Source organism: Lissotriton helveticus, chromosome 5_1, assembly GCF_964261635.1.
Source record: "Lissotriton helveticus chromosome 5_1, aLisHel1.1, whole genome shotgun sequence".
Classification (NCBI taxonomy): domain Eukaryota; kingdom Metazoa; phylum Chordata; class Amphibia; order Caudata; family Salamandridae; genus Lissotriton; species Lissotriton helveticus.
Window position 1 is genome coordinate 1,663,625,583 of NC_136065.1, and position 21,469 is coordinate 1,663,647,051.

The following is a 21,469-nucleotide window of genomic DNA, read 5'->3' on the forward strand; positions in this document are numbered from 1 at the left end:
GAAAAGAACTAGTCACGTCGCCAGTTCTCTCTGTCCAAATGCTCCCAGTCTTCCCGCTGGTTGCTCTTCCATGCAGAAGCTTGTTAAAGCTCTTCACTCTCCCCATGACTCCTACATTCTGGGAGTTCACCCTGTGCTACTGTAGCGTTCCCCGTTTGACTTTGAATGACATGCTCATGCTAACACTCCAAAGCTTTCAGTATCACTCTCTACCGATACCCTGGGATAAGCAGCTCCATATTCTCACCCCTCTCTAAGAAGTTCATCGGCGGGCCAGTGGCGCAATGGATAACGCGTCTGCCTACGGAGCAGAAGATTCCAGGTTCGACTCCTGGCTGGCTCGATTCAAGGCTCCTTTTCACAACTTTAAAAGAAGTCACAGTTAATAGTAAAATATAGCCATATACCTACTGGGCGTTTATGGAAGATTGAACTAATGACACGTTTTCCTGTAAATATATCATTAATCATGAAGTACCATAATTTGCTTCCACAGAAAGAACAGCGTTTTAATCGGGAAAGAATCCAATGTGCCCAGGCTCTCATTACTTTTAAAAGAAATCGATAACACAATACAGAAATAGTTGCCTGCGATCGGGCTACCTAGTTACAGCGAGGCAGAGTTTAAAGTGGGATGAAAAAAATGTGGGGTCCCTGAAAGGGGCGCGGCCAATACAATTAGGGCGTGGCTTAAACATGTAAACAGAAATTCCTTTAGAGTGCCACCCTTTGCATAGAATTGCAGTTGGCATAGGTGACAATTGAGCTGTGGGCTTTGAAGCAGAGAAACTCATTTGCAGTACCACAGGGCTCCTTGCCCAGCCCAACACTTATCAAAATATTCATGAGTTCAGTGGACCACATCGTCCAGACTTGCAACAAAAATATCCTCACACTCGTAACTGATACTGTCCCTCTTGGACAAGCATCAAACACTAGGAACAAGTTCACCACATGCATGACGGTAGTGGCCACCTAGATGAAGTCCAACTGTCTCAAGCTGAACATGGACAAAACTAAAGTGCTGGTATTCTTTAAAGATGTTTCAACGTAGGCCAGGGCTCAAAAAAATTATAACAAGCATTTGCAATGCGATAGGTCTCGCATTAATTAAGTTTGAGCTAATGGCATTGCTAAATATTGCAACACCAATTGCAACAAAATCTATAAATTGTAGGCCAAAAAAAGTGTATTTATTTTTGTAGGAATGGTGGCATGCTGCGCTTTAGATGAATATGTTTAAAAGTAAAGTGCGCCATACTGTGATTGCTACAATAGTTAACTGTGGATGCGTTAACAATTGATGTGTGCACTGATGGCTGGTGGTGTGTGTGCCTGGTGGAAGTGTGTACTGCCGGCTGGTGGTTTGTGTGCCTGGTGGAAGTGTGCACTGACGGCTGGTGGTGCGTGTGCCTGGTGAAAGCGTGCACTGACGGCTGGTGGTGCGTGTGCCTGGTGAAAGCATGCACTGACAACTGGTGGTGTGTGTGCCTGGTGGAAGTGTGCACTGACGGCTGGTGGTGTGTATGCCTGGTGAAAGCGTGCACTGACGGCTCTTGGTGTGTATGTGTTCTTGGTGAAAGCGTGCACTGACGGCTGGTGGTATGTGTGTGTGCCTGGTAAGAGCGTGCATTGGCGGCTGGTGGTGTGTGTGTGTGTGCCTGGTGAAAGCGTGCACTGATGGCTGGTAGTGGTTGTGTGCCTGGTGAAAGCGTGCACTGACGTCTGGTGGTGTGTGCCTGGTGGAAGCGTGCACTAACGGCTGGTGGTGTTTGTGCCCGGTGAAAGCGTGCCCTGACGGCAGGTGGTGTTTGTGCCCGGTGAAAGCATGCACTGACGACTTATGGTGTCTGTGTCTTGTGAAAGTGTGTACTGACGGTGTGGTTGTGTGCGTGGTTGTGTGTGTGGTTGTGAGTGTGGTTGTGAGTGTGTGTGTGTGGTTATGAATGTGTGGTTATGAGTGTGTGTTTGTGTGTATGAGTGTGGTTGTGAGTGTGGTTGTGAGTGTTTGGTGGAAGCGTGCCCTGACGGCTGGTGGTGTTTGTGCCTGGTGAAAGAGTGCACTGACGGCTGGTGGTGAAAACCCCTCTAAAGTTTATGTTACTTGAAATGGTAAAGCATTCAGTCAACAGGTAGATTTTATGGGGCTATGAAAATGGATGTGAAACGGAGGGCCTGTGTTAAAATGAAAACTCAGTTAACGTTTAACAAGCAGGCTTTTTGTTAGAAGAGTATGGTTAATAGTTTAGCGACTGTGTTCTTAAAAGAAACTACTAAAGCAAAATTAAGTTCTATAGCAAAACAAAGCTGAAAGTAGGACCTCTTTTAATGAATGGGCAGAGTTAGCAGACTTAGGTTTTACCATAAAGGCACTGTTTGAAAAGGATCTAATCGTGATGTGGAAAGGATCTATCCACAAAAATGTGCGCACAGTATCACATGAAACTCTGGGTTCATTCTCAACATTATGCGGGGTCCAGTGCGTGGCCAGCGGCGTGGGTGGGTGCGGTGACGAATTGTCTGAGGCCAAGGTTGGCGAGGTTGGTGATCAGGGTGGTGGAGTTGGCATCACTGTTGTTCTCGAGGTGGAAATTCAGGTCCCCGAGGAGGATGTAGTCGGTGGAGGCGAGTGCGTGGGTGCTGGTGAGGTCAGCGATGGAGTCGCTGAATTGAGCTAGGGGTCCGGGGGGTCTGTAGATGAGTGTTCCTCTGAGGGTGGTGTTGGGGTCGGTGTGGATCCGGAAGTGCAGGTGTTCGGTGGTGTTGAGGGTGTCGTCTGTGTGGGTGGCGACCTTGAGGGTGGACTTGTGGACGATGGCTATTCCTCCTCGGATACAGTTGGCGCGATCTCTGCGTGTGATTTTGTAGCCATCCTGATGGAGGGTCCCGTTCTACCATCTAACATCACCAGAAAGGAGAGTTCTGACAGCCTTGGTAACATGAAGGTCTGATGTAGGCCCTGCGTGATAAAAAGTCTGAAAACATGCTAAAATAACCAGCCGTCTCCAGTAGTAAACAGAGGCCCCAGGGCCCACTATGCATGCAGGCTTACAAATACATGTTTCTGAGCACCAAAGTAAACAAGGTGAAAATAGGCCTTCAAAAGAGTGTTTAGCTTCACTGTCAGCTCCCAGACCAACACACACACACACACACACACACACACACTTGCCCTGGTACACGTGGTACAGCTTCCTGAAACCCCTGCTAACGTTATATTTTGAAACATAGCTTGCACAAGTATAAGCAGCAATTTCTAGCAATAAACAGCATCTATCATGAGGATTCACACCTTCAGATATGTAGAAATGTGCGTGACAGAAAAATGTCCTTTTTTAGTAATGTACAACATGTAACCATTGAGCTTAGAAAAGTACAAGATGTTCCGGACGTGTTCTCTTCTCAAAAGTACAAGATGTTCCGGAAGTGTTCTCTTCTCAAAAGTACAAGATGTTCCGGAAGTGTTCTCTTCTCAAAGGTACAAGACGTTCTGTCCTAAAAATGTACAGAACATAATGTACTGAAAGCATTTCCTTCCGGTGTCCAAAACACTTGTGGTTAAGCCACCTGCACCGAAAGGCCAGGGGCCAGCGTCATCATAGAACCCTAGTTCCTCAATTTTGGGTATATCAAGCCCAACTGTCAAATCTGAGATCAGAGCTTTCCTGCGGATGCCCAGCTGCATGAGCGTGGAAGGTTCTCTCGGCTAGCCGAAGACTATCTGACTTGGGACGTCGGCGCCTCACTCAGGTTGTGGATCTCCCAGGGCAGATAGCCCATCTCTCACTCTTTAGATCTCTAACCCTTCAAACTATCTCTCTTCATGAATGTATTCCTGTATGGTAGGCTCCTTTAAAATAGGTGACTGGTCTCACTCTCAGCTATTACCAGGCACTGAATTACTAGCAGAATGTTCTATTTTAGTTAATTCTACTTACGCCTTCTTGGCCCTGTCCTCATAATCCAGGGCTCTGATAGAAATGTGCAATCTATAGCAGTGGACCTGTTCTACATGGTTGGCCAATAGACAGTTGGGTTCCATACTCGTGTACTCATTAGGGTAGAATCGTTGATCATCTGTGTTAGTGTTCCTAGTAATGTATTCCATTCCAGTATTACTCTGAGATATTTTGAGCATTAGTCATCCTGCATTGTTACCAGACAGAGTGAAGTCTGGATCATATTTAGAAAAGTACATTGTCGCTTGAATTGATATGCATTTAGCTCTCTGCGTGTTAATTGAAAAATAAAGTGCAACTCCATCTTGAACGTTTGGTAGCTTACATGTGTATTCCTTCTCTTACTCAGTGAAGTGCTGTGGTGGTGATGTGCGAATTTTAGTCACACCCAAAAGTGGTGACCACTGACCGAAGGGGTCAAGACTTTCCCCTTCACACGTGGCGCCCAACTGTTTCATCGTACCTGCCTGATCCATTCTGAGGAGGAATTCGGTGGTCTTCCAGGAGCCGCATTGGGTGTCCCCGCCGCAGCCTCTTGCCTACCATTGGTGAGTCAAGGAACGTTTTATTTTTTCCCCCTTGAGTCCCGGTGATGGCTACTTGGCTGTGTGCGGGCCCCCTGTGCTTGGTTCTGGGCTAGACTCCTGACCCCCCCCCCCCTCAGAATTGCACATGGTCACGATCCAAGAACCCTCTGTGTCCCTCAGTGGTCACATTGTCCTACTTGTCATTACGATTTTTATGTCAATACTTCTGCGCCTCATTTGTGCACATTTCGGTTCATAATAATTGCTGTTGTGGGTTGTGGTTTGTCGGTGTCAGACAAGTCTCTCTCTCTGTCGGTTCCAGGCCGAGGAGAGCGCCTCTGTGGTTACTTCTTTGCTGTCAACTACCCCCAGGTTTTTATGATCCCTCTCGACAGTTTGCGTCTGTGAGCTGGGTGTGGTCCGGACATTGCAGGTCCTGACTCGGGTTTGAGACCCACCCTGCCCCTTTTCTGTGGGCAGGTTCCTGATCCCTCTCCCAAGTCGAGTCTTGGGAGCTGGGTGTCCCCTGGGATTATCCAGGGTCGGAGCCTCTAGGTTCTCCACTGGGGGTCGTTTGATTCTGACTTTCACACTCTGGCATCCTTGCCACCTACCTTTACCACTGCCTAATTCCCTGCAGTCCTTTGCTAAATTACTACTCTGCCTCCCACCCCTCCCTTCACTCCACTTCTCAGCCTTCCTGCCCACCCCTCCTCAATGAGGGCTCTGCCTTCGCTTTACTGTCCTCCAGACCTATTTTTACACGGTCTAGCTGTATTATTGTACATTTCCCCGCTGCTCCTACCGCCACCCAGCCAACGCCCCAGCCAACGCCCCAGCCAACGCCCACGGACTTCCTGCACTTCACACCAGCGACAAGAGGAACTGCTCTGTGCCCTCTGTGGTTCATACAGCACCTCGCCGACTCACTTCCTCCCCTGGCGCAGCAGCGCCACTCTGCCTCACAGCTCCCCCGAGCCCCTCCCGCCCTTGCTTAACATTTAACACTGCACAGGTTCCCTTGCTCCTCCTTTCTCCTCTTCCATGCCCCTCGTTCCTTCTTTTTCTCACTGCCACTTCAACGCTCCTCTCTTTCTCTATCCATACCTACCTCTTTCAGTCACGGCACCCTGTTCTTTCCCTCCCTCCTCCTCACATTTATCATTTCTGCTGCCATTATTTTACTCTGTCTCTCTCGCCCTCCTGCTCCTGCTCACGAAATACTACACTTCTTCCTTTAACATCATTGGTACTTCTGACTTCTCTGTTCCCTGTTCTTCCATTACTCAAATGTCATACTCATCCCGGGGATATCTTCACGTTATTGATCACACTGTCAAATAGTGACATTTCCTGCCTTGATAATTTATTTTCAACATCGTTCTTTTATTTCATATTGGTCATTGCTCTGATCTTCAAGTAGTGAGATTTAATATCTAGATCGTTCTTTTATATCTTGATGGTTCATCTGCTCTTCTATATTGGTTTCCTTCAGGATGCATCCTATGTATGTTATCAGTATTTATTGTTCTGTCATCATGTTGTTCATTATGTACTATGTTGATTATTGACCTTCTCCATTTCATGTTTTGTTCATTTGCCCTGCTTTATGCCACATGTGGTCGTGCATTCATGTGCTTTGTGTAAGTAGCAGCTGCGCTTTGTGACTACGACACCAATTCCCTTCCCTGTGACCCACTGTTCCCTTACTCATACCTCTGCCTTGTCCCTCACCTACGTATAGTGTACCACACACCTTATCAATACCCGATTCCTCGCACGCCGCATTGGTCGCATTGCCTTTCCCGCATTGCCCTTCCTTTCTCCACACATACAACGCCCGAGTTGTGCCAATCATTTGCTTCACAATTGATTGCCAAGAGGAGGGAAGATTCCTGTTATCCTCCCCTGCCTCCCTACATCCCTTGCCTATACGTGTTATGCCTTACACCAACATATTCCCGTAATGACCACTAGCCCCCCACACATCCACCACTGTACCATTCAGTTCCTTCACGGCAGACCTGACCTACTTCACAATTCCTCAACCAACGAATTCACATCCCTTACAGAAGCACACCGCACAATACTCACAGACGCCTGGACACTTTTAGGAGCTAACCTTAAACCAGGCACCCAACTTAACATCTCCACACAAACTCTTGATAACATTCCAGACATATCTCTTACCCCACCATCCCCAGATACCGCTGCCCCTCAACACTTATATACAGAGGACACCTCTAGTTCTGACGCGTCCACCCTATCTGTTCCCCACTCACTTCCCCCTGAATGCCCACAGTACCCACCCATTCTCATCACTGACGACGAGTCTTCACGAGAGTCAATTCTCACCATTAACGACGATTTCTCACTAGAATCAATATTGTCGTATACCACATTTGAAATAGTACACATCCCACCGCCAGAAGGAAGAGGACCAGACTCCTCAACCATCCGGCCCCAACGAAGATACATTACCCCTGTTGAGAGCACTTCTGTCTGATCCATTATAAAATACTGGCCCCAGCATTCTGCCACACATGCAGAATACATCACACTGCTTCAACTGTCACATAAGGGGATGATCACACTGCACCAACTTACACATAAGGGAATGTGCGATCATCCCACTGATCATATCACCATATTCCTGATAAACAATAACGTTGTAGGCATTTCTGACGGCCACCCCTCTTGTTTCATCCACGTCACACCCCTCAGTAGCTCTGTTCTTCTCGCAATATTTCGGGCACTCAATATCGATTACGCCTACCCTCGTCACGTCACTCTATCTCTCGCACCAGCATTTTCACGCCCCGCCGAGCCTGTAGTAAAGGCTCTCCCACACAAACAGTTCCACGCACCACCGCCCCCATAGTAAAGGATCACAGCAGCACTCACTACACCTCTGCATCACCTGCCTATCAAATAACAAGAAACAAAAACCCCATGCAGGCTCTTCAGGCAGTTTACGAGAAACGAATATTGGGCACGTCAGTGCATAGAACTCCGGAGTGGATCTATATCAGGATCCGCCTACTATCCCCAGGCCTAGAACTTCCCACTGTAGTCGAGTCCTCCTGGCCACGGAACCCACTGCAAAGCACAGTTCGCGACGCCTTTGCCCGTCACAATCTTGAATTCCCTGATTTCTCCCCAGAAGGAAAATACAGGGGACCCGACGAAATAGAGTTAAGATTCATACTCTACCACATCGCCTGTACTGAAGTAGGAGAAGAACTCATCAGAGACCTGCCTCCGCACGACTGCAGCCTGTGCACAAACGACTGCAGCCCTGCACAAACATCACAGCCCACACACCCCAGCCCTCACAACAACTAGGCGACAAAAACAACCAGGCAGGATTGCGTAGTCTCTCATACATACATCAGGCACTAAGTACCCTCATGAGTAGAATACAGAATCCCACCGTGTATAAAACACCGCACGGCTATCATATATATTTTGTTGTGCATCTTCCAAATGTGGGAGGACCAGCAGTTCTGTCCGGATTCTTCCCCAGACACCCACGCCAGTCTCAGATAGCCGAAGCCTGCTTTGGCGGCCAACTCCAGTTCCCTGGTTGCACCCCCACACTAAATAAAGAGTTGCAAAAGGAGGTTTATGACCACGCCCTAGCAGGAGTAGCAGAAGAACTCGTGCCTGATCTCTAGAGAAGCGTGGCCAATACCCCGCATCAGACCCCTGCCTTGCCGGCCCACAAATATCTCGTCATGGCAACACCACTCCAACATGTCCTGAAAACTTTCGGTGCCCAAGAAAAACGCATACTCAAACACTGTAGGGAGCTTCACAAATTAACACAGAACATGGATTATCCGTGGCCCTCTGAAGGCTCTTTTAACGTAAATACTCTCGAGCACGCCACCACGTTCCTAAACACCAAGTATTCTGGAACTAAATTACAAAAAAGGAAAGAAACATTGGCTCTCTGGCGTATTTTTAAAGAAAACACGCAAGAGCACCCTGCCACCCTGCCCACTGCACCTTCTGCGCCCCCACCATATCAGGCCAATGGCATGTACCCTGCCCTAGGATCAGCAAAGAACAAAGAACTAGAGGTACAGAGCACAACTCACTCCTTACCCACGGTCGGATATGACTAACTCCCAAGTGACCTTTTTTCCACACCCGAACACCCTTCACCAGGTGGTGACGATAGTACTGCGTCATTGACACCACCCGGCACCAGCAGTGGCCCAACCACACTCGATACAGCGTCAGCTCCGGCCCTAGTCACTCCCCCACCAGGTACACCGGTCTCCTGTGGCAGTCCAATTTTGCACGCCACAGTGCCAGGGTTACCAGGGCAAATAAATGCGCAGTTTTCACTACAACTGAATCCCACTTCTGTCTCAGCCCTGCCTGTCGAGGAAGGAGAGGAGGCAACCAACAATGTGTCCGTCACCTCATCACACAACTCACGCACGTCATCTCACCACTCATCCGACTCGCCTCGCCAAACACTCCCTCACTACCCCGATCTGAACGGCCTCCGTAACATGACTGCTCCACAATTCCCGGAGCAGGAGGCCACCTCACGAGACCATATGCCCTTCTGTGGTCCACGCACAGGAGAGCCACTGATCACATTCGCCACCGTTCAACAACAGAATAAGGAAAGAGAAGTACAGGGCCCACAAGCACCATATCGAGTCCATTATGACAATTGGAGAGCAGCCACAGACTTCAATAAAAGTGTAGAGTGCAGTCCCAATGGAAATGCACTACCTGACATGTTCCTCCGAGAAGGCCCACAGAGCCTTGAACACGACGATATAACTTCGGTAGTTCGACGCGCCTCAATGAAATTAGAGCAGATAAGTGAAAGGTTGTCCGACACCCTCAAGATTGCCCAATTTCACACACCAAATACCCAGCCAGCAATGAACACTTCGCGACCACACTCCGAACACGCAGGCAGCTTTGAAAGCATGGGCGGGGATGGGGAACTAGGCAACAGTTCACAGCAGACGGCCCTTCTCCCACTCACACCTTTGCCAAGTGCGGATCCCTCCCTGGACATAAGAGATTATGAGGGGCGGCCGGAAGTGAACTACCATAGGTCCCCCTCCCTTTGTCGCCAGACAACTACACCCGACAATACACATACAACGGCTGGAACAGCTCAGTTCCAGCCCACACCCCCAGACATACCCCCACGGCGTCCCGCACCTATAGTCGACCCGTTCGCCCCACCACCCGCCACAGCCATAACTATTTCCTCCAGCCAGCCACGCGCCATAAGTGGAGCAAACACATCAACATTCTACCAACATCAGGACTCCCAAAGTTCGGGAGTGGCGGGTGGGGCCAAGAAAAAGAGAAAAACAGAGGTACAAAGACTTGCAGTATTAGGAACACACGGACGACCAGAGGACATCGCATACGATGCCTCTGGCAATGACGCTCCCATCAAATACCAAGTCACTGGCACTGCCTCCATGCGAAACACTCGAGCTAGAACAGGCAATGGCATGTTCTTTAGCAGGCCTTGTGCCCTGCGGGACAAGGACCTTACCCCCAACCAAATAGTGGAGATAGGTGAGAATTCAGATTTCGCTGTCATCCCCTTCACAGACGATCTGGCCGGATGGACAGAGTCCTTGGCCCCGCAGATGATCCCCTGGCCAAGGGAAGGGTCTTTCGAACCACAGCATATGGCCACAGCTGTAGAATGTATCCTGGATGGTGTAGGGGATGAAGACTGGGACTACGACTATATGCGAGCCAGTCTCGAGATTTGGCAGAAATATGCCATAAGATATGACACCACAAGACCGAAGTATCCAGGTGTAGGGATTAGCCGCCAGATGCCGCTACTATACAAAACTCCAGGGGCCCCCGCCATATATAACTGCTGGTCCTATACAGAGAAGGAAGCCATTAAAAAGAACCTTCCACCCCTCACAGAGGGTGCCAGCAAATGGATAGTGGCCTTAGAGAAGAATACCACAGGCACCAAACCAGGGATTGGAGACATGAAAAGTTTGCTTATATCCATCATGGGAGGGGAAGCTGAAGAAATTTTCACAAGTATCAGTAACGGACTGATAACAATGAACGAGACAAAATATGATGGGGAACCATTTGATAAAATAAGGGCGGCAGTCTGGACTAAGTTGAAATTAAAATACCCCGATGTTCCCGATATCGGGTCTCTCATGTCTTTGACCATGCAAACAAATGAGGACCCTATCAATTTCATTTCTAGAATGAAAGAAAAATGGCATCAAGAGCTAGGTGACTCCTGGAATACAACCGGAGGGAACAGCAGGCTCTTTTACCACATGGTGAAGAGGGGACTGCCAGACGACGTGCAGGAGAAATTAGATGGGGTAGTAGCCATGGAAGCAAAACCATGGCCTGAGATACAGGACTACATCATACATTTCTGCAAAAAGAAAATAGAACAGGAAAAAAGTAGACAACTAGCCATTGAAAATGCAGCTGCAAAGCTAGTACAGCAGAAACTTAATAGGAAAAAGGATACAGTGGACAATCTCATGCTGGCGGCACCAGTCAGCCAAATGACAGCTGTCGCCACCTTTCCACAGGACGCTCGAAATGTGCTCGCCAGTAACACCCAGTCCACTCCCCAGCAAGTGCAGCAGCCTGCCGTACAATATACACAGGCACAGCCGCCACAAACACAACCAGCCATACAGTACGTACAGACTTCACCACAGCCAGCCATACAGTATGTGCAGACTCCGCCACAACAGACAGTACAGTATGTGCAAGCCCAACAGCAGCCCACAGTGCAGTACATCCAACAGCAGCCCCCGGTGCAGTATCTCGCACCACAACCTGCCTACAGTAATGAACAACGTCAGTATTACAACAACAATAGAAATACAGGGATGCAGGGAAGGGGCAACGGACAGCAAAGGGCCCAACTACAGTCAGGCCAACGTACATGCTTCTATTGTCACAAAGTGGGGCACCTGCTAAGAGAGTGTCGCTCTAGGATTCGAGACCAAGGCCAACAAGGTATGGGTCCCGGCCAGCAAGCACCCCAGCAGTTCCAACCACAACAACAAATGTATGCTCAGGCAACCCAGATGGTGTACGCTTATGCCCAACAAGCACCACAGCAGAATATGCAGCTAGCACAGCTCCAGACACCTGTAATGACCCAAGCTCAACAGCAATCCACAATGATGCAAGGTCCCGTGCAACTGCAGCAACAGTCACCCTCATACCAAATGATGCCCCAAGCCCAAGCTGCCCCACCACCAGGTGGTGTGGTAGTCACTTCCAATAACCCATTTGCACAAGGCACCATCCAGCAATACTCACGCTAGGACAGCCCACAGACAACTCTTGTGTGCCCAGTTTTATCATGCATCATGAGCGGTGAAGATGACCCCACCGTCCTGGTCACGATAAATAACAAAACATATAGCTTCCTCATTGACACAGGCGCCACGTACTCCTGCATTACAGGCGGACACCTGCCTATTTCTGATCAAGTAGCGGACACACAGGGATTCTCTGGGGCAATAGCAAGGGTCCCCTTTACAAAGCCAGTACCCCTACAAATAGGAGACCGGGTGCTAGAGCAACAACTGCTTTATTCACCACACTCTCCAGTCAACCTTCTAGGAAGAGACCTAATGGCTAAACTGAACATGACTATTCACTTCCATGAGAACGGAACAATGGTTTGCTCTATACCTGGCACACCCTTAGCAAGAATGATGGCACTCACTGCTCAATCTTCCCTGACAGATCAAATGAGGGCTCGCCCTGTGGACGAACAAGCATTCTCCACTGCGGTACACATCATTGTAGCCAACACACCCGAACTACACCAGCGCACTGTCCAGCTCCCCAAGGAATTTCTCTTTCGTCCGGAGTCCCAGCACTTTCAGATATGTGACAACAGCATGATCCTAGGCATACGTGCTCTTCACATTACACCTACATATGGGGCATTCATAGCAAGAGACGATAATATGCGCTCATGGGCCTGTGTGATTTTCATTGAGCCCGGACACCAAGTGAGGGACATTTCAGATGAACAGCTCTTTGGTGATCCTGATAACTATCCAATAACAGAGATTGTCTACAAATATGAGGTACCCCTGTCAGCGACAGTGGAAAAAAGAACACCCACTGCCCCGCAGAAATATGACTCAGTGCGTGAAGCTGACTTAGCCCAAGTCCCGCCACACCTGTGGACCACCGGTCCTAATGACGTGGGCCTCATCCGTTCTGCCACTCCATTTAAGATAACTCTGAAACAAGGCGCGATCCTACCCAGAATAAAACAGTACCCACTTTCCAAGGAAGCAGAGGAAGGCATTGCCCCAACAATACAAGCCCTGCTAGATCAAGGAGTCATATACCCATGCGTATCTCCAGTTAACACCTGCCTGTTTCCTGTGCGCAAAGGCAAAACTAATCAGTGGCGTTTAATTCATGATTTACGCCCAATTAACAACATAGTGGTACCAGAGTTTCCCATTGTCCCAGACCCTTCCGTCATCCTCACCAATGTTCCCCCGAATGCACAATACTTTTCGGTGATCGACCTGAAAAACGCATTTTTCAGCGTCCCCCTCCACCCAGACAGTCAGTACCTATTGGCCTTCGTCTTCGGCGGGGTGCAAATGACGTACCGGCGTTTGCCTCAGGGATACTGTGAGTCCCCGAGCGTGTTCAACCGCGTGGTCAAAGAGGACTTATCGAACTTCCAATGTCACAGTACCTTACTGCAGTATGTCGATGATATTTTGCTCTGCAGCACTACAGAATCCCAGTGCAGAACTGATACAGTCTCTCTGCTCACCACACTAGCTCACAGAGGCTACAAGGTGGACAAAAACAAACTTCAGTACTGCCAAACAGAAGTACAATACCTCGGTCAGTTAATATCAGCATCAGGGAGACGGGTCACGCCTGACAGAGTTGAAGCCATCAAAGGGACATCAGAGCCCCAAACTGTCAAGGACATGCAAAAGTTCCTAGGATTAGTGAACTATGTCCGCCAGTGGGTCTTTGATTTTTCCACAATAACTGCCCCTCTGTTGAAAGCAGTTAAAGCAGCCAAAGACACACGCAACAAAATAGACTGGACACCTGACATGGCAGCTTCCTTTAAACAACTCAAAGATGAAATAACAAACGCACCAGTGTTAGGCACACCTGACTACACAAAAGAATTCTACCTATTCACCCACTGCAATGGCCAGGTCATGACTGCCGTCCTCACTCAGAAATACCCAATGGGCCACAAGCCCCTTGCTTACTTCAGCGGAATGCTAGACTCAGTCATGAAAGGTCATTACCCCTGCGAGCAAGCTCTTGCTGCGGCAGCCTTTGCAGTGGATAAAAGCACACCCATTGTCATGGGGTCCCCTTTGACACTGTATACTGAGCACGCTGTCTTTGCCATAATTCAGAAAGCTAAAACAACATTGACAACACAAAGAGTGTCAGGTTATGAAGTCATACTGTCATTGCCCACCCTGAAGGTTGTCAAATGTCACACAGTCAACCCTGCCACATTCTTTGCCCATCCCATTACTGCATCCGATGATGACACCCATGACTGTGCCACATATTGTCCCGATGAATCAGGAGCAGCAAAAGAGGACCCCCTGCCTGACAGCACTGTATATTTTGTAGATGGGTCCTCCACAATAGACCAAGAAACAGGGATCAGATACACAGGAGCCGCAGTGGTTAGGGCTCAGCAGCATGAGTCCTCTGACTCCCTAGACATTGTACAACAAATTACATTACCATCGCACTACTCCGCCCAAGCCGCTGAACTAGTGGCACTAATTGCCGCTTTAAACAACGGGGCTGGTGACCGCATCACTGTATACTCAGACTCTGCATATGTCACAACAACAACACACTCGAGCATCTTGCGCTGGAAAAGGCGCGGATTCCTCAAATCAGATGGAACACCGGTATGTCACAAACTATTGTTGGAAGAACTAATAGAAGCCCTGACACGTCCAACAGAGGTAGCCGTTGTCAAATGTGCTGCCCACACGAATGGACAAGACTTTGTGTCCAGAGGCAACGCTCTGGCAGACTGGGCAGCCAAAGCTGCAGCCAGACCCCCCCTACCTTTCACTGAGCATGACCCGCACAACACCCCAATTTTACTTGCCCAAGCTACAACACCAACAGAACTGACAAAGACAAATGAAGACAGTGTACCCTTAACACCACACACAGAGAACAACAAAGACACAAACACCACCCCTATTGATCCAAATGATTCCTGCCCACTCGATGACACACAACAATACGATTTCATTGCCCAACTACATCTCAGAGAGATACAAGAAAGTGCACCACCACAAGAGAAAGAGTTATGGAAAAAGAGGGGAGTACAGCAGGACCCTGCTGATTTTATTTACAGGCAGACCATGTCCGGAAAACCTGTCATGCCACAAGCCTTACTGCAGATAGCATTAGATCAACTTCACCTTCCCGCACATGTCTCCCGAGATAACATGTCCACCACATTACAAGCAGATTGGTTCATTCCCAATGCTCATGAACTGATACAGCTCTTTGTTAATAAATGCATCATTTGCCAACAGTATTCCCCAAACCCAACTCTCAAAACTGTTGCCTCCACTATTCCTAAACCTTCTGGCCCATTCAAAGAACTCCACCTTGACTATGTCGACATGATTGATCGGTGCCAAAATTACCGATATCTCATTGTGGTAGTATGCCCCTTCTCACGGTGGATCGAAGCTGGACCATGCGTCCACTGCGATGCCAAAGCAGCAGCCACATTCCTGCTCCGTGACGTCATTTCCCGCTTTGGAATTCCTTCCGCCATCAGGACTGACAACGGGAGCCATTTTTCAAACGCCATCTTCTCCTCTCTCACCACAATGCTAGGCATAAGACACAAGCTGACATCCGCTTACCATCCCCAAAGTAATGGCATCTGTGAGCGCCTCAATGGCCTGCTCAAAAACAAAATAAGCAAAATTAGCGCCACCATCGGCAAAAAATGGCTCTACTGTCTCCCACTGGCCCTCTTCTCATTAAGAAATTCCCCAAGCTCGGATCACCACCTCACACCCCACCAACTTGTCACCGGACGATCCATAAATGTAGCAGTCCCTCCCAGCAGGCCCAAAACTGATAGCGAGTCATCCTCTGAGATTGTTAAAGCTGAGCTTTACGACTTCTTGTGCACACTAACACGCGCTGCGCAGTTCCTCTCTGTCCAGGTATCCAGAAGGAAGGAGAAGGGCCCCATCGATCCTGAGCTCCCACCTATCCGTCCTGGAAGTCTGATCTTTATCCGGAGACACGTCCGGAAGTGGAAAGACCCCAAATTTGACGGCCCCTTTTCAGTGACTGATTCATCTCCAACTGCTGTCCGGATAGCTGAACGAAGAGCATGGATACATCGGCGAGACGTTCGGCTCGCTCCTGTGCCTCCGCAACAATAAACAATGAACTAAGAGAGGAAAGAGACATGCCCATGGTCCCCCTGAATGAGGACAGCGGTTTCCCGTCCACTGCCGAAGAAGAAGAAGAAGAGGAAGAAGAAGAAGACACGCCCGTGCTGACCCAGGAATACAGCAGCTACAATGCGAAGTTATGTACTCTTGTCACATTTATGCTTTGTATCATTGTTGGAGTGGCACTAATAACTTTTAATTGGTGCGTCTATTTTTTTGCTGTAAAGAGCTTTAATGAGATAGGCAATAGAAATACCTTACCATCCACTGTTTCAGCAACAGTACCAGCGGTCACACTCAAACAGCAGACAACAACACAACACACACTAGGTCCTGAACTCCCAGAAAATAGCACTACTAACAATATGTCCGTTAGTGTACACTTTGAACTCTCACCCAGTACCCCAGAGGAAAGGACTAGCCCCTGGAAGATAGCTACCATCGCCACAGAACTAGCGCCCCGCCAACGCCTTCCCCGTCACCATAGAACACGCGATTTGCTATCGCCCCATACAGAACAAAACCTCTTGTCCCCCGCAAGAATGCTAATAACCAGAAGGTAGGGCATAAAACATTCCAACATCTTGTGCAAATACAGGAAGGTCTAAGGCCCATGCTCAGCCTGCCCCAAATAGTAAGGGACCATTCAGTCCACTCCTCTCTAGTGGACAACTCCTGGTACAGGGACATGACAGCAGTAGGGAAAAGAGTAACAAATGAGTCTTGCTACGTATGCTCCTACATTCCCCATGCAGTAGGTGCTGACAGACTGATTTTTCCCAAGGAAGTCCCACCGCACATAGCCATGTGCCTTCTGCACTTGTACCTCTGCCGAATACTAGGACAGATTAGGGTCCTTTCAGCCCAAAAGGTAGTGCTGATGGTAAACGTCACCAAATGGGACTACGTCTATACGGTACACCAGGTTGTCACCGACGCAGCGGAACTTAGGGAGGAGTTCAAGGAAATGCGAAGGTTAGGGGTACAGGACATAGAGTGGCATGAAAGTCGTATTAAGTCACGAGGGTACATAACGAACCTCAAACCCCGGGCAGGGTGTGAGGTAGCATTCAAACACCCCCCAGGCCCACACAACTGCCCATGTAATAAGAGAACAATGCTACGCCTCCTAGCACAGGTCTACCTTAACTACAAATGGCAAAGCCCCGGAGGATTTTTTTGTAAGGCGGCAGCCTTGGGACCCCCGTGGGCGGACTGGAATGAAGGGGATAAGTGTGATCAAATATGGGCTGAGGAGAGCGGGAGGTACACATGGAGTGGGGAAGGAATGCCAGAACATAAAAAAGGATTCAAACTAAAAAACCCTTCTCTTTGTTTCATAGGAAACGGCTCGGTGGCTGTTGGGCGCAACACAGACTGTAATTCCACGATTTTCAGCTTCGACATGCAGTTCGGCACCACTACTTTAATGGATTATTACTGGGCGTGCGGAGAGCACCTCTATATCCAACTACCTCCTCAATGGCTCGGACTGTGCACTTTGGTGACTTTGCATGAAATTCACCTGGTCGTACCAGCATCAAATGCTTCCCACATCCTGTCACATCCAATGACAGGTGACCTGACATTCCTCCATCGACACCGGCGAGCAGCAGAGTATTTCGCAACTGAAGCCCGTGGCAAGGTCCCAGAAGAATTCCGGCTCTTCAATGAGGCCCAGCTGTTCTTCGGAGGGGCATTCCCCATTTTTCAAACTCAGGCTAATGCCCGCTGGCTGGAAGTAACTCGCTATGAAGTCATGAAAGCAATCAACAGCACCAGGGATGGCCTAAATGCAATTAGGGAAGAACTGCGCCCACTACGACTTATGGTTCTGGAACATCGCTACTTCCTCGACATGCTAACGGCCAAAGATGGTGGTCTGTGTCATCAAATTGGGAAATCCTGCTGCACTTTCATACCTGGGAACGACGAGGACAACGGATCAATATCAAGGGCCATTGAGGAATTGACTAACTTGGGAAAAGACATGATTGAGGAAGGAGGTGCCCCTGCAGACATTATTCCAACGAACTGGTTCGACTTTGACTGGATGCCCTCCTGGCTAACTGCTATTCTAAAACTAATGATACCGATAGTCGGAATTATGGTCTTTCTGTGTTGCGCCTTTCAGTTAGGAAGTCACTGTGTCAAGAAATTAAGTGCAAAAGCTGTAGGGATGAATTACGCTAGGACAGGGATTTACGAGATACCAAGATATGAGGACATGGATCGGGCTCCTGGGGATGGGAATGGAGAACAGGTACAAATGATCAAGCTAGTACAAAATAGCACACATCCAGCACCACCTGCCACACACTTTGGAGTACTACCAGCCCCACTTCTCCCTCCAGGTAGATATACAGTAAGTAACAACACTGCAGCTGCCCGGTATGAATGCCTGCTCAACAAATCAGGTCAGCAATATAACCAGCTACTAAGGTCAGACGAAGACGTTGCACGACCAACCAGTTTTCAGTGCTATGTCAATGACATGCCATGGATTCCACCCCTGGCAGAAAATTTAACAAAATACTCACTTAAGAGTGTGTTCATAAATGAACAAGAGGGGGCAGATGATGGAGGGTCCCGTTCTACCATCTAACATCACCAGAAAGGAGAGTTCTGACAGCCTTGGTAACATGAAGGTCTGATGTAGGCCCTGCGTGATAAAAAGTCTGAAAACATGCTAAAATAACCAGCCGTCTCCAGTAGTAAACAGAGGCCCCAGGGCCCACTATGCATGCAGGCTTACAAATACATGTTTCTGAGCACCAAAGTAAACAAGGTGAAAATAGGCCTTCAAAAGAGTGTTTAGCTTCACTGTCAGCTCCCAGACCAACACACACACACACACACACACTTGCCCTGGTACACGTGGTACAGCTTCCTGAAACCCCTGCTAACGTTATATTTTGAAACATAGCTTGCACAAGTATAAGCAGCAATTTCTAGCAATAAACAGCATCTATCATGAGGATTCACACCTTCAGATATGTAGAAATGTGCGTGACAGAAAAATGTCCTTTTTTAGTAATGTACAACATGTAACCATTGAGCTTAGAAAAGTACAAGATGTTCCGGACGTGTTCTCTTCTCAAAAGTACAAGATGTTCCGGAAGTGTTCTCTTCTCAAAAGTACAAGATGTTCCGGAAGTGTTCTCTTCTCAAAGGTACAAGACGTTCTGTCCTAAAAATGTACAGAACATAATGTACTGAAAGCATTTCCTTCCGGTGTCCAAAACACTTGTGGTTAAGCCACCTGCACCGAAAGGCCAGGGGCCAGCGTCATCATAGAACCCTAGTTCCTCAATTTTGGGTATATCAAGCCCAACTGTCAAATCTGAGATCAGAGCTTTCCTGCGGATGCCCAGCTGCATGAGCGTGGAAGGTTCTCTCGGCTAGCCGAAGACTATCTGACTTGGGACGTCGGCGCCTCACTCAGGTTGTGGATCTCCCAGGGCAGATAGCCCATCTCTCACTCTTTAGATCTCTAACCCTTCAAACTATCTCTCTTCATGAATGTATTCCTGTATGGTAGGCTCCTTTAAAATAGGTGACTGGTCTCACTCTCAGCTATTACCAGGCACTGAATTACTAGCAGAATGTTCTATTTTAGTTAATTCTACTTACGCCTTCTTGGCCCTGTCCTCATAATCCAGGGCTCTGATAGAAATGTGCAATCTATAGCAGTGGACCTGTTCTACATGGTTGGCCAATAGACAGTTGGGTTCCATACTCGTGTACTCATTAGGGTAGAATCGTTGATCATCTGTGTTAGTGTTCCTAGTAATGTATTCCATTCCAGTATTACTCTGAGATATTTTGAGCATTAGTCATCCTGCATTGTTACCAGACAGAGTGAAGTCTGGATCATATTTAGAAAAGTACATTGTCGCTTGAATTGATATGCATTTAGCTCTCTGCGTGTTAATTGAAAAATAAAGTGCAACTCCATCTTGAACGTTTGGTAGCTTACATGTGTATTCCTTCTCTTACTCAGTGAAGTGCTGTGGTGGTGATGTGCGAATTTTAGTCACACCCAAAAGTGGTGACCACTGACCGAAGGGGTCAAGACTTTCCCCTTCACAATCCGGGATGCCAATAGCGATGTCGGGCGCCGAGGAGTCATTCCAGCAGGTCTCGGTCAGGAAGGCCACGTCTGGGGCGGAGGAGTCGAGCAGATCCCAGAGCTCGATGGCGTGTTTGCATGCGGAGCGGGTGTTGAGGAGTATGCAGCGGAGGTGGTTGGGTCCAGTCCTTGGTGGTTTGGTGGTTCTGTCGAAGGTGAAGCTGCAGGTGTGGCAGGAGAAAGGTCCCTGAGTCTGTTTCGGGGTGGCTTGGAAGCGCGTGTGTTTTCGGCCGGCGTTGAGTGCGTACAGGGTGCTGGCGTCGTAGCGGAGTCTGGTGTTGTGGCGTTCGCGGGTCCAAAGGTTCTGGAGCTGGTCGAGGTCCAGACGTGGATGGGCGCAGACGGGCTTGCCTTAGCGTCCTCCATAAGAGGGGGATAAGGAGGGAGGAGCAGCTGGGAGGCAGGAGCATGGTGTCCGATGGGGTGCGGGGGGGGGGCTCAGGGACGCAGCGGCGGGAGGTGGCGGGGAACAGCAGCAAAACAGGCGGGCGGCAGGGAGCAGGCAAGAGGCAGTAGGGGGGTGGGGTCGTAGCGGCGGGGAGTGGAAGTGATTACAGGGACAGAGGCAAAGTACAGGGACAGTGAATGAAGCACAATACAGACCAATACAGGTAGCAGTCACGCAGCAATAGGGGGGAGAGGCGGCAAATACCAGGAAGGAGCAGAGCAGCCTCGAACCCAGGGGAGAGAGGCACAAGGCTCGGGTGAACCAGCTGACCAGCGGCGCTGCTGGGAGGAGTGCTACCTTTGACTAGAGGTCAAGGAATCAATGTTGTTAGAAAAAGCCTGACATCTTACAGCCTTTCATTTAACATGCTTTGCACGTTCAATTGTCATGCAGTTCACTTTACAAAATCCTCTAACTAAAGTCACAGAAAGAAAAATAAATGTAATAAGATAAGCTGACTTTTGACCTCTGTTTCTCTGAAAGCCAACAAATGTGATAAGATAATGTGATTTAATGCCATTTTTATTTCTCGTTCACTTTGTGAGCAATAAAGATGCCTTTAAATATTGTTATCTTGTCACATTTTTTCTGCTTTCAGAGACAGAGGTCACAAGTCAGTTTGTCTTCTCTGAAATTAGAGGATTTTCGACTGGCCACAAAGGGCGAGTAGTCCCTAAAAAAAGGCCTGTCCTGAATAAATCTTGCTTGACAATGCAAGTGGATGTTTCAAGCCCTGATAGAACTACACCTGGTGGCCTATGGATCGCTGACCCAGCTCACAAGCAAGAAATCTCAGAATCATTGTAAATAAACTGGACATGGCTACGACACAGTTGACTCATCCTGCTTCAACACCCACCCTGAGGATGCTGTAGAAGATTTTCAAGTGGCAACTGGCTAGCACCAATAAACCGATCACCAAA

General features: G+C 48.6%; 1 protein-coding gene and 1 non-coding gene across 2 annotated transcripts; both read left to right on the forward strand.

Moving 5' to 3' along the window:
- Window positions 1-270: 270 nt before the first annotated feature.
- Window positions 271-343, forward strand: TRNAR-ACG (transfer RNA arginine (anticodon ACG)). The gene has a single exon. It is a non-coding gene; the product is annotated as a tRNA-Arg (tRNA).
- Window positions 344-2,908: 2,565 nt separating this feature from the next.
- On the forward strand, window positions 2,909-19,577 carry LOC144755701 (syncytin-2-like). Its single transcript, XM_078644886.1, has 3 exons — window positions 2,909-3,750; window positions 4,309-4,507; window positions 17,310-19,577. The coding sequence occupies exon 3, from the start codon at window positions 17,372-17,374 to the stop codon at window positions 18,569-18,571; it is 1,200 nt and encodes a 399-aa protein (XP_078501012.1). The 5' UTR covers window positions 2,909-3,750; window positions 4,309-4,507; window positions 17,310-17,371; the 3' UTR covers window positions 18,572-19,577.
- The last annotated feature ends 1,892 nt before the right edge of the window (window positions 19,578-21,469 follow it).